This window comes from Elaeis guineensis, chromosome 7 (genome assembly GCF_000442705.2).
Source record: "Elaeis guineensis isolate ETL-2024a chromosome 7, EG11, whole genome shotgun sequence".
Taxonomy (NCBI): Eukaryota; Viridiplantae; Streptophyta; class Magnoliopsida; order Arecales; family Arecaceae; genus Elaeis; species Elaeis guineensis.
This window is the reverse complement of record NC_025999.2, coordinates 97,410,343-97,422,944: the sequence shown is the minus strand read 5'-3', so window position 1 is coordinate 97,422,944 and position 12,602 is coordinate 97,410,343. Positions and strand designations below refer to the sequence as shown.

The following is a 12,602-nucleotide window of genomic DNA, read 5'->3' as shown; positions in this document are numbered from 1 at the left end:
CATAAAAGAAATGCTGTCAATGTTAGTGCCAAAGGTTCCAGATGCTAAAGTTGCTGCCTTTTTTTGAAATTCTTACAAATTATACCCACAGTTTGTTAATAGAGGAAGGACGAGATGGGTATCTTGACTTATGGGAAATTAAATCCCGTTTTAAGGTGGCAACTCGAATCATTGGTGCTAGCCTGCTACATCTAAGGGCGGTTGTGTTTGTAGCTTACATTAACGAAGGAGTAATACATGTAAAGCTTTTCCTTCAATCATTGAAATAGCTGGATTTATATGCTAAGTTTTTTTAATTTGTGCAAATACCATTTGTTTGAATAGGTTCTTAATACTGCCATTGCTGCATATCTTTCTGTAGCTCCATCGATTTTTTTTTTTTTTTTTAAGTCATTGTAATAACAATATCCTTAGGGCCCCCTTTATGTATCTTTTCCTTTATTTTTTTGGCATGGATTAACTTCTCTTGTACTTAATGCTGTTTTACTATGGTATTTCCTAATGTTGAATTTTTTGGGAAACTTAGATGCCCTTATACATGTTGCACTTGATTAGATTCAAACGCAGGTTCTGATGGTGGATTCATCTGTATCTTAGCAAATTAGAGTTACTTATTCTGTCAGTGATCAAACCATAGCGTGTGAACACTTAATTTTATTTTTAAGATGTATGAAGTTATACTTTGGAGGATCCCTATAATATTTATTTATTTTTTCACTTTGATGAACACCTAGTAGTATTTAGTGCACCCATTAGGAATTGTATGGAGGGAATGATTTACGTTGATATTGTTTTCGACAATATTAGCTCAATTTATTCATTGTTACGGTTCCATAATTCTCTTTCTAAAATAGCATCACCTTTCATATTATTCCTGCTTAATTGTACTTCAACCGGAAAACTTTAGAGTTGGCGTGATGGAGTGTAACGCCAGGCCAGTAACATTCTCCTTACGATTTGAAATAGTGAGTGCAGAAGGCCGTGCATTTTGATGCGTTCAGGCATATGGAGGCTACTTTGGGGTTGCAGTAAAATTTGGTGCAGTCGCCTCTGGCTCGGTCACCCCACTCAGCCCATAGCAAGGGACGTTAAGGTTACGTGTGGTGACCTGATCCAGAGTACTCCGATTTCAACATTGGCGTTGATATTATATTATGTTGAGCACGACTTTGTAGCAGCGCTTCAGCCGCCACCAAGACCCACGGTCCAAGAAGATAAGAATGTGTCCTAATATGTTCTTTTATCCTGGAAACCTTTGCCAACAAACCTAAAGCCGATCCACGCGGTATTAGCTTGATTGATTGAGACCTAAGCGATAGAAAATCAGTAATTTTTTACAATTGCGTAGCTTTCTAATGCAAATTTTTATGGGATTAGCAAGATGTTTGATTCTTAGCTGTTCTGGTCTAGGAACCGACCGACTTAATTTATGAGTGAGAAGTCATACTTTATCATCAACCATGTCACTTTTTTGATAGGAACATTTCTTTGGATCATGCGTGACGGCCGTGTTTGTGTGAAGGAGAGATGATATATTTTTTTTTGATCTAGTGCGTTACATCTACATATATCTATTTTTTTAAAAAGAAAAATCTTGTTGACCTAACACAACTTGATAAAAAAATATTTTTATAGTAGGTTTTCATGGAATGGCTTTTGTAGTTGCGCTACCTATAGAAGCTTATCTTCCATAGAGAAGTTTGTTATGGTGTTGGAAACTATAACTTTTGGTCATTGGATTCTCCCTCGAACAATAAATATGAAAGGAAATTGTCTCCTTGATTCATTTCATTTGCATTTTTAACATAGTTTTTTTTGGTGGTGTGTGTCTCTAAAAGTAATTAAATTTGTTATGGAGTTAAATATATATATGGTGGATTTTGAGATTCATGTATAATTTCATGCACAACTCTTAAAATATTCTGTATGCTTTAGTGAGGGCCTATGGAGACCTAACCCTCTGGAGATGGAGTGTGTGTGTTTTTAGATACTTTTCAATTTATTAGATGTATGCGCGCGGTGTGTGTACACTTTTCAATTTATTAAATGGATAGCATCCCTATCCATCTAGTAAAATGACTAAATAAAAGAAATTAAACTTAACGGAAAATACATTTGTGAAATTATAATATAATTTAAAATATTTTTCTATAATATAATTTTAAATATATTTTTTTGAAGAAATCATATACATCCTCTTCCAATCGGTCAATTGATGATGTATATCTTTTTTTGGTGGGGGGAGTAAAAAATTGACGATTGTATATCAAATATTCTTTCAGCATGCAATACTAGCACATAAAGATCAGCTAGCTGTATTTTGATGAATAAAGCAGTGACGTGCTTTTGATTAATTGAATTTAAATCCTTTCTAGTTTAGCATTGAATTGGGAAAATTCAGTCCCGCTGTCATGACCATCTTTCTATTGCGTAACAGTAACAGTTGTAAATAGGTGAAACGCATACAATTTATGAAAAATATCGTATCGTATCGTATATTATATTATATAGGATCCAATCAATTATAATCTTTATGCAAAGGATAAATGGCTGCAACTGAAAGCGAGGGACAGGAACGCATTGCGAGAAGAACGGGACGGTGGGCACGCCCATCTCGTGCTGTAAAAGGACGAACGACCGCCCATCGGGACAACAGCCCCGTCCGAGCTCCGTAAAGTTGGTCGGACCACCCTATTGGATTCGTTCTGGACGAGGCACTCCTTCTATCTTTTGCCTTAAAATACCTACGGTGGCACGTGGGATCGTGGATCCCAATTTCCCTTCTATCAACCGTTCGAATCAACAAATGGAGCCTTTTCTGCTATCAGTTCGACAGACGGTCGGTTAGCTACTCAACACGAGCATTGTCTCCATCTTCTATCATCTACACTACCTGAGCGGACAGTGATGCTAAATAAGTCTCTCTCTCTCTCTCTCTGGGTCGGGGTAACCATAACATTAGGAAGAAATAATTAAAAACAAAGTATATCAAAAAAAATGCAACAGTATAATTAGTGCATTTCTTTCAATAAAATTACATGCATGCCACCACTAGCACCGGGTATCCGGAAATAGCCTCGAGATATCCGGGACATGCATCCACTAAATGGTGGATATTCAAATATAGGGTGACAATTTTTCACAGTACATTGAGCTCGATTTGATCCGATTTAAATAGGATAGGTTTTATCTGAACTCCATCAATTTAGAGGTAGATATGGATAATAGTAAAATCTATCGAAAAATCGATCTGATATATATATAATTTTAATGAATTACTCTTTGAGATAAAAATATTAATTTATATGTAAACAATCAAATTTTATAGTTTTATCTAATTTTTCTTGTTAAACTTTATCTATCCCGTCGCTTGTTGAGATGAGAATAAGGAAAATATGGACAATACCCTATTTGATCCATACTCAACTCTTGTTATCCACGTTCGTATGGAAATTGTGGCAACTTTCACTTTCACGTATTTGTTATGGTTGATTGTCTCAAGATTAAAGGTGATGTGAACGAAGATATCAATAACATCATATTTAGTTTCGTCGTAATGATCCATATAGCAGTAATTCTAAATCATTCTTACTTCTTAAAACATTATGATATTTTTATGTCGGATATCTAAGATCATCCCAGAACGATGATCTTGAGTTGAAATTTGAAGATAAAAATACTTTTCAATCGAATAAAAAAATTAATATATCAATATATTATTAATATATTATATCGATATTTTTGTTATATTAATATTATATATCATATTTATCATATCATATTTTTTATTCAATTATAATTTTAAATTTTATAAAATTAATAATTTATATATAATAAAATTATTTTAATAAAATATATTAAAAATAATTTCAATATTACATGATCACTGATCTAAAATCAACCTGGTGATACTATTTAGGTCACCAAAGGCCACTACGGTGTACCCAGAAGGCCAACATGGTGTGCTGCAAGCGGCCAGGGGAAAAAAAGCTCACCGCGAGTGCATACATTCTTGCGGCAGCAGAGAGTGGCATATCGATAGATAAGCCGGGGAAGCGAGGGCAAAGCCACTATAAATCGGGTGAGGATAAGACGGCGTTCGCAACTGGTGGGGCACCCGCGATTTTTATATCGTTTCGGGTGGGGGGTGCGGACGGTGGAGGCGAAAGCAAGGCGATCAGAGACAGGCTCCGAGCCGAGGCTCGGACCATCGCGGTACCTCTCTTCTCTTTCTTTCTTTCTTCGAAGCGAATCGCAGGAGTGAGAGAGATAGGGATAAGAGAGAGAGAAGAGGAGAAGCTTCGTCGCGAGGGAACGAGGGCGGGCATCGGGGGAGAGAGCGGCCTTTCTTCTCCTGTTAGCTTGGTGTGGGGGGGTGGTGGTGTCGGGGTCCTTAAAGCTGGATGGTTGGGATGAACGGCGGAGCGCGGGGGAGGACCGGCGATCGGGCGTGGAGGCTGGCTGACGAGATGAACAGCAACGGATGCTGCGGGGTGGAGTCGGAGTACGTGAGGCGGCTCCATCGGCACGAGCTCAGAGAGAATCAGTGCAGCTCCACTCTCTTCAAGCACATCAAAGCCCCTGTTCATCTCGTAAGTGCTTCGATTCTCTGGCTATTCTTGGTATCGAGAACAAAATCTACGGTGAGGTTTTCAATGGTTACTTCATGGACGTCTAGGGATTTGATATGTGGTCTCAGATGTTTTCGAGTAGATCTGAAGGGGTTGAGATTGAAAAGTTATTTGATTTTCTTCAAGAAAAATTATATGTTGTACTAATTAAGCTATATTTTAGGGGATTGGTGTGGTCTGTTCGATTGGTTTGCATTGGCGTGATTTTGATGTTTTAACGTGGTTTCATTTCATATTTTCTCAAACAGATGGAAGGTGATACGAGGAATTTCGATTTTAGAAATCTTTAAGGATTTTTTTTTTCCAAAAAAAAAAAAAAAAATCATCTTCTTTCTGTTGGCAAACAAAGGATCGTATGATTTGATCAAAAATGCTATCTACGATTCAATAAATTAGAAATTTATGGAATTTTGGCTCCCGGTGATGTTTCTGGTTGCTTCATTGATGACAGGTGTGGTCTTTGGTGAGGAGATTCGATCAGCCGCAGAAGTACAAACCCTTTGTAAGCAGATGTGTCATGCAAGGGGATCTGGGGATTGGAAGCGTGAGGGAAGTGAATGTCAAATCTGGGCTCCCTGCCACCACCAGCACTGAGAGATTGGAATTTCTTGACGACAACGAACATATCTTAGCATCAAGATTGTGGGAGGGGATCATAGGCTCAAGGTCTGGTCCTCTTTATCATCTGTCCCTGTGTTTCCCTTTTTTTCTTCTTCCTCTGCATGTCTCACTGCTTGGTTCTTGATCGAGTAGGTCTCATCTGTTAGGAAGTTGGCCAAATGGGTAAATTTGATTGCTATATTCCTAGTCACTTAGAATTGCAGGCAGTCTTGAATGATCAGGTTTCCACGTCTTCAATACATGTTGGATAACGTTATGCTTAATAGACGTTTTTGTTGATTCTTGAACAATTATAATTATAAGAATGACTACTGCTTTCTCAGTGGTTTGCTAGATTGATTTGCATCAACTGAAGTTGCATGTCTGTTTTTGTGCTTGATTCCTGCTGCAGTTCTTTATTTGGATCTTACAGATATGCTTCCTTTTTGTTATAAAAACAAAGGTCCATGTGGTTCCAGTCTAGCAAAATCAAGTATATTTATTTGCTGCACATTTGATTCTTTGTGCTTGGATATACTGCATTAATCAGTACCAGAATCGCTTGCACATTCTGTGTAAGTTTGATAAGATTTTGGATATATCTTGCTGAACTTATAACTGCTTCTTTCCTTCTAGCAAAAATTATAACACTTGAGTCAAAAATTCAGCCACAAGCCTTTTCTACACAGCTGAATATTACTAAATGCCATAAAAATGGGTGCCCTGTTGACTTCTGAATAGTCAAATTGTCTACTGATGGATGGATGATGTTCATCAATCTTCTTCTTTGATCTTAAATCCATTTTTCAGATTTTCAGTTAGCAATTCAGTGCAGCTTTTGTCATAAAAAATAAATAACTTATTCCTATGTGATCGAAAATATGTCCCCTTTTTCTTTTCTCCTCAGGAGAGTTACTTCTTTTATTTCTGTAGAACTATGTAATTGTTATTGCGACTGGAGTGTTTATTTTCTAAAAGTGATCCTTAGATCTGGGAATTGTGCATCCGCTATATAATGTAAATGTTTACTCAATTGTCATAGTTTAGAGCATTAGTACTGAGCTGAATTTCTTGCTCCAATCTGGCTGATGTTGTATATGGGTGGTGTATTTTGTAGAGTAACAGCCGCTGCTTGGTGCACTTGTTCATGATTGAAGTCATTTTTAACTGTGTTATAAATATTACGACTCATTCACCCACATGTCACTTGGCAGAACTACTCATCCATCGTTACCCTTCACCCCGAGAGCATCGATGGGAGGCCAGGGACACTGGTGATAGAGTCATTTGTGGTGGATGTGCCCGATGGGAACACCAGAGATGAGACATGCTTTTTCGTGGAGGCCTTGATCAGGTGCAATCTCAAATCATTGGCCGACATATCAGAGCGCTTGGCGGTGCAAGATCAGACAGAGCCTATTGATCGATGATTCCATTGATTCATCTGCGGAGTAATGAAAATTGCCAGGATAAAGCTTTCAAGCCATTCTGAACTTGGAAGCTTTTGAGATAGTGGTAGTTCTTTTCTTCTTAGGTCCTACACCTACCCTTCTTATCCTACTGTTTCATTCCAATACTGTTTCAAAATGAAGTCGATGTTTTTGTCTGGGTAGTACCAGAACCTCATTCTCTCATGAGACTCAAATTCAGAGGCCGCATATATAGTTAGATCTCCTCGCTTGGGTTTTCCTGAAGGCCTTTGAATAGTGCTGTAGTAAATTTGTCCAGAATTGATGATTGTATGATTTTGTAGATGTTATCTGATGCTGCCGTGGAGATGGGAATTTAGAGGACATTCGACCGTTTCTCTGGGTGCTTTGGTGCAGTTTGGCGGTATTGTATATATTCGAACGATAAGATACATTCTGGATGGACGTGGATTTAGTAATAGATTTCCTCTCCGGAGGTGCTATCTTTTTCTCTTGTTTGAAATATCTCTCGTCAGTTCAGACTTGGACTGTTTGCAAAATTCCATAGTCCATATCTTCAAGTTTTTTTTTTTTTTTTCCTGCTCTTACGTGCACCAAATCATGGACCGTCGGTTTGCAGTTTTGCATGATTGTTTAGTAAATTTTTGATAGTCCAAGTCAAATTCTAATCATGACCATCGGTTTGCACTTTTTTTCTCTGACGTGCCCCAGATTACGGGGAATGGCTGGTTCAAGACCCGAAATCTTGCGCGATCATGGATGGTAGAAGAGTCTGGTTGTCCGGCCCTACGTGGTTCGGACTGTTGTTTGGGCTTATGCGTGGAGGAAATTCTTCGTGCACCGTCCGTGGTGCAGAAAATCTGACGTGGAGCATGTCATATTATTTTATTAAATTATATTATTATTATTTTTTAAAGTATATTTAATATTAATAATTTTAATTTTTTATTTAAAATTTTGAATAATAAAAATATATATTTTTTTAAATTATAATATTTTTTAAAAAATTATAATATTTTTTCATAAAATTATGATATTTTTTCGTAAAAGTTACGGTACTCTTTTTTTTCATAAAATTATCATATTTTTTTCAAAAAAATTATGATATTTTTTTAAGATAAATATAATAATTTTTAAAAAAATATAATAATTTTTTAAAAAAAATAAAAATATCATAATTTTATAAAAAAATATTATAATTTTTATAAAAAAATATTATAATTTTTATAAAAAAATATTATAATTAAAAAATAAAAATATTTTTATCATATAAAATTTTTAAATAAAAAATTTATAAATATTAAATATCTGTTGAAAAATGATGATCTTACTGTAAAATCGCGTGCTCTACGTTAGATTTTTTGTACCGACCGCGGTTTACAGGACTTATCGTGCTTTAAAGCATATGTGGACCTAGGAAAATGATTTGTTGGTGGAGCCGTTTTTTAAGAAGTGGGCCGTTGGGGGGAAGCATCGAGACCGAATGCTACGGTTGTCGTGATGTGGACGGTGCCATGCTTCACGCTTCCTCCTCTAGACGACAAGGGAAAGCCGAAAGCGACTTTCTCCCACCCCCATCTCTAAATATGGCTTCCGAATTGCATGCACAAGGTGCAGTTGGACCACGCAAATCTCACGGTGGATAACAGGCCACCCGACGTCTTGTATTTCACCGATTCCCGATTGCGCGCTTTCCACCGTGCATATGCTCCACGATTTGCCCTGGTTCACCTGCACCTGGTGCATGCAATAATTTCACCTAAGTAGGACTGACGGCCGGCTTAACTTCGTTTGTTTTGGGGTCTAAACCGATGCGCGTTGATTGTATCCGTCATTGTCACCCATCAGTCTGGGTTCAAGTCATTGCAAGTTGCTAGTTCAAGTGGTTCACGAGTGGGCCATGCGGCCTTTCTTAGGCAACAGGTCAGGCATTATTCAATGAGGATGAGATTGTTATATTATATTATATTATTTTATTTTTCTGGTTGATAACTGGATATTATGTTCATTGGTTATGACGTATTACAGGTACTTTATACACCAGGCGAGTGCGGAGTTCATTAGAAAAGCGGTACTCTTTTAGTGTAGCGGCTTCTTCCAAAATTTGCCAAATAGTTTGTCATACGATTGGCTTCGTGATGTACTTGTTACACTGTGCGGTGATGGCTTTGCCGGCATATGCTGCACAGTGGACCTGATCGTCTAAGAAATTTCCTCTCGTTTTAGAATGCGCGATGTTCATGATGATGATGATGAGGTCCTGAAAAGGTCCCTTTGTTTCATAAAGCAAAGCCTCAGTAACTACTTATTACCGACGATTCATCCATAGAGCATGGGGACTCTTGGCGATGCACCCTCTTTTTTCTTTTTCGGTGCCAGCATAAAGCATGCACCCTTACGGTTCCGGAACACAACCAGCACCTTGCGGCCATTCTCTCAGGTGTAGAGGAGACATCAAAATATTCATTTTACTGAAAGGGTGAGAAGGAGGGTCCGCTTTGCACCTGGTGAGATTTAATAGCTAGTCGAGAAGCATATTCATTAGTCGACAAAACTCTAGCCTTTCTAATAGCCGTTTGATCAGGGTCCACAACTTGCTTAAATATATGAGCATCTCGATTCTTCCAATGGCGATATTGCAGCCAAAAAGGTCATATCCAGTCAAGGTTAATTCCGTGAAACCGCTCCCAAACTAGCTTTGGTCATATGCGTGATATCCTCAGGAACCATATGATATGTACGGCAAAGACTGTCAATGGACAGGATCAATATAATGCAAGTATACTTCAGATTTTTTTTTTTTTTTGATAAGCTGACGTGTCCATACAATTCTAATATGAATACAGATAAAAAGATGAGAAAAAAGAATGTCCCACAAAGCAGATCCTCCATATTGTTTTTCAAGAAGAAAACAGTAAACAGATCTTGCCTTATCTGCTCCATTTGTCCCACTCACCTGACATCCCAGATCTTGATAAAAGAATGTTCATTATTTCCTGAGAAGCATGCCTGACCAAACATTTGCAGCAAAGCTCTGCAATCCCAAGTCTTCTGAAAAATAAAATGAGAGAAAGAAGTATTGGTTACATCAATATCCATATTTGAAAAAGAAAGTTTGTAGTCAAGGGCAACAAAAGTCACCAATGGCTGTGTATAGAGGTTTGCATTGTTCCCATCACCCACAGTATTACATAGTCCTTGCTTAATGGGTGGGGCAATGGCACATAGAATCTACCACCAAGAGGAGACGCTCCTTAAAAGGCCGCATGTTCCGTGGACCCAAAGATCCATATTTATATTGCAGGAGCTTGACCAAAGGCCGGTCTTGATCCATATTTCTTGGGTTACTCTTGGGCATTTTGGGAAAGAGATACCGTGCAAGAAAGCAGCCAGTTCACTGACCGAAATTATTGAGAACATCTGCACGAAATATAAGTAGAAAAATGCGAATATAGAACATATTTTTCAGTAAATTTGGGCAGTCCTTGTGTTTGTTTTTTATCTTATCTTTTTTTTTTTTTTTTTTTCTAAATACGTCTAATCGGACATGTGCAAACAGTGGATGTGGCAATACTTGGACCATTTACTCGTAATCTTTTTTTGATAAAAATTGACTCGTAATCTTCATACCTGCTGTTTTTCACTATCACTAACTTGACGGCCCACCTTCCAACGACGAGACATATTTTTTGAAGTCAAGGAAAAAAAGTTGAAAATTAGATTTATTTTTGGATGGCAATATACTCTTAAATTAATTCTCCCTTTTCTTGGAAAAAAAAAAACATCACGTTACTTGAAGAATGTGAAGCATGTAAGACTAATTTTGCTTGCAATACAAATTATGAAACTCTGCATATTTCTTTGAGAGCTCAGAATCAGTAGACAAAAAATGGTCTTAGAAAAAGGTCAAAAAATGCGTGAGGATCAGCGTTATATGAACCTACGGAATGGTAAAATAACAAGACGAAAAACAAAAGACAATAACTCCAAATATGTCATCAATCATGGAATCACCGTGATCCATGCGGTATGTACCATCCAGGCATGTGCAAGTCGGGGATGCCGCAATTCCTGTACCATTTGACTCGTAATTTGTTTTTCTCTTATTTGGAAAGGAAGCGTCCCATACTTGATGATCCCACCCACCAACCACGCTATATTTTTATCGAAATGAAGAAAAGAAATGAAGTACCGACAAAGTCGACCGGCCTTGCAGATCTTGGGCTTGACGGTGTGGCGAAGGCGGAGCAGAGCCCGGCCGGTGGTCGGGCTGAAGCGGTAAAGAAATGGGCTTGGAGCCGAGGTAGTGCCCGATGGCGGCGTCGGGATAGTGGATGATTCGGGGTTGGCGGCGTCTGTGGAGCCTGCTGATGGAGAGCTCTCATTACCTTTGCCTATAATCCCACGTGATAGGCTCATTCTACCTAATAATTTCCCCTGATGACGGAGAGACGACTGAAAAATTATTGCCTATACACTACGTGATCATACATGCAACCAATAATATCCATTGATTTCTATGGACTCCATTAATTGGATATGTATCTCAATGCACCGTCAACAAAACCTGGGGCCATAATTGATTGCATGTATGGTCACACCTGTGCTTATACTATAAGTAATAATTTTTTGTTGCTTGAGAAGTTATTGCCTGCATTATGTGCACTATATGGCCAGGTACATAGCTAATAACAATTGCTGATTCCCATGAATTATATTTATCAAGTATGCGTCTTGATGTATTATTAGATAAATAAGCGATTATAATTGGCTGCATGAATGATTGTGCTGGTGCATGCGACGAAAAATTATTACCTATGTTGCATGCATTATGTAGACGTGCATGCAACTAATAACGGCTGCCGGTTCATATAGACTCTAGTCATCGGGTATATATTTCAGCGCACTATCATGGAAACTAGCGGCTGTGAATGGGTGCATACAGATATGCTAGTGGATGCAATGTAGAAAAATAATTTCTCCTATTACTTGTTGTTGACCCGCGATCCGTTCATCTAGTTATTGTTAGGAGCTAGGTAGGTTCAGCTGGATTCTCTTTAAAAATTGGAATCTGGATTAGACAGAGCTGGGCTTGCTTTGTGGTTGGTTACCCTAGACAATTTAGGCCGGGATTACTTGTGCTATGGGCCTTGCTGTTTGTTGGATTAATTGGGCTTGGATTGTGACTGGGCTAGGTTTGGTGATATTGCTTAGACTTGTTCGTTAGTTTGGATTCTCTTGCCTCTCCTTCTCTCTTCTCTTTTTTTTATTTTTGTTCTCTCTTTTTCTCTACTGTTTTTATTTTCTTTTTTATCTCTAATAAAATTAAGAATAAAAAAATGGACTTATTTTTGGATGAAGCTAACTGTTTCGGATTTTCTTACTTGATAAGATGCACTCTTCTTGCTTAGCAAGCCCAAGAAAGATTATAGAAACCAAAAAACAGCTAGCACCTAGCATAAATTTAAAATAATCTTTGATTCGAAGTGGCTCCATGGGCTTCTGTTAGGATGGTATCATTTTTTTGTCTATTGCCAAGGGAATTAGATTCCACTTATCCATCCATTTTTTTGACCCTAATCAATGGAGTGTTTGTTCTATTTGTCTTCGGACTTAAGATAGGATAGGTATACAATAGTCAGTTTAATTAGTATCCTTTTGAGAAATTATTCCCTACATTGTGGGCACCACCAATTACAATCATTCATTTCTACGGCTTCATTTATCAAACATGCATTTTGATGCACTGCTATCAGGATGAGCGATAATGATTGATGATATATACGGTTATATAGTACATACAGTGTAGAAAATAAATTTCTATCCACGTCCTTAGAAAAAAAAAAAAAAAAGGAAGATCATTTAAGTTATAGGTTGTACAGATTTCAACAGGTCCAATTCAATGGCATGGCCCAAAAGAGATGACCCAATTTGGAACGAT

The 12,602-nt window shown here is 37.8% G+C and overlaps 1 protein-coding gene across 1 annotated transcript; it reads left to right on the top strand.

Annotated features, from left to right (window-relative positions):
- Nucleotides 1-4,164: 4,164 nt before the first annotated feature.
- Nucleotides 4,165-6,983, top strand: LOC105048209 (abscisic acid receptor PYL8). The gene is given in 4 exon segments (XM_010927443.4): nucleotides 4,165-4,592; nucleotides 5,083-5,254; nucleotides 5,257-5,297; nucleotides 6,446-6,983. Coding segments are annotated over 4 exon segments (618 nt in total). The 5' UTR covers nucleotides 4,165-4,403; the 3' UTR covers nucleotides 6,662-6,983.
- The last annotated feature ends 5,619 nt before the right edge of the window (nucleotides 6,984-12,602 follow it).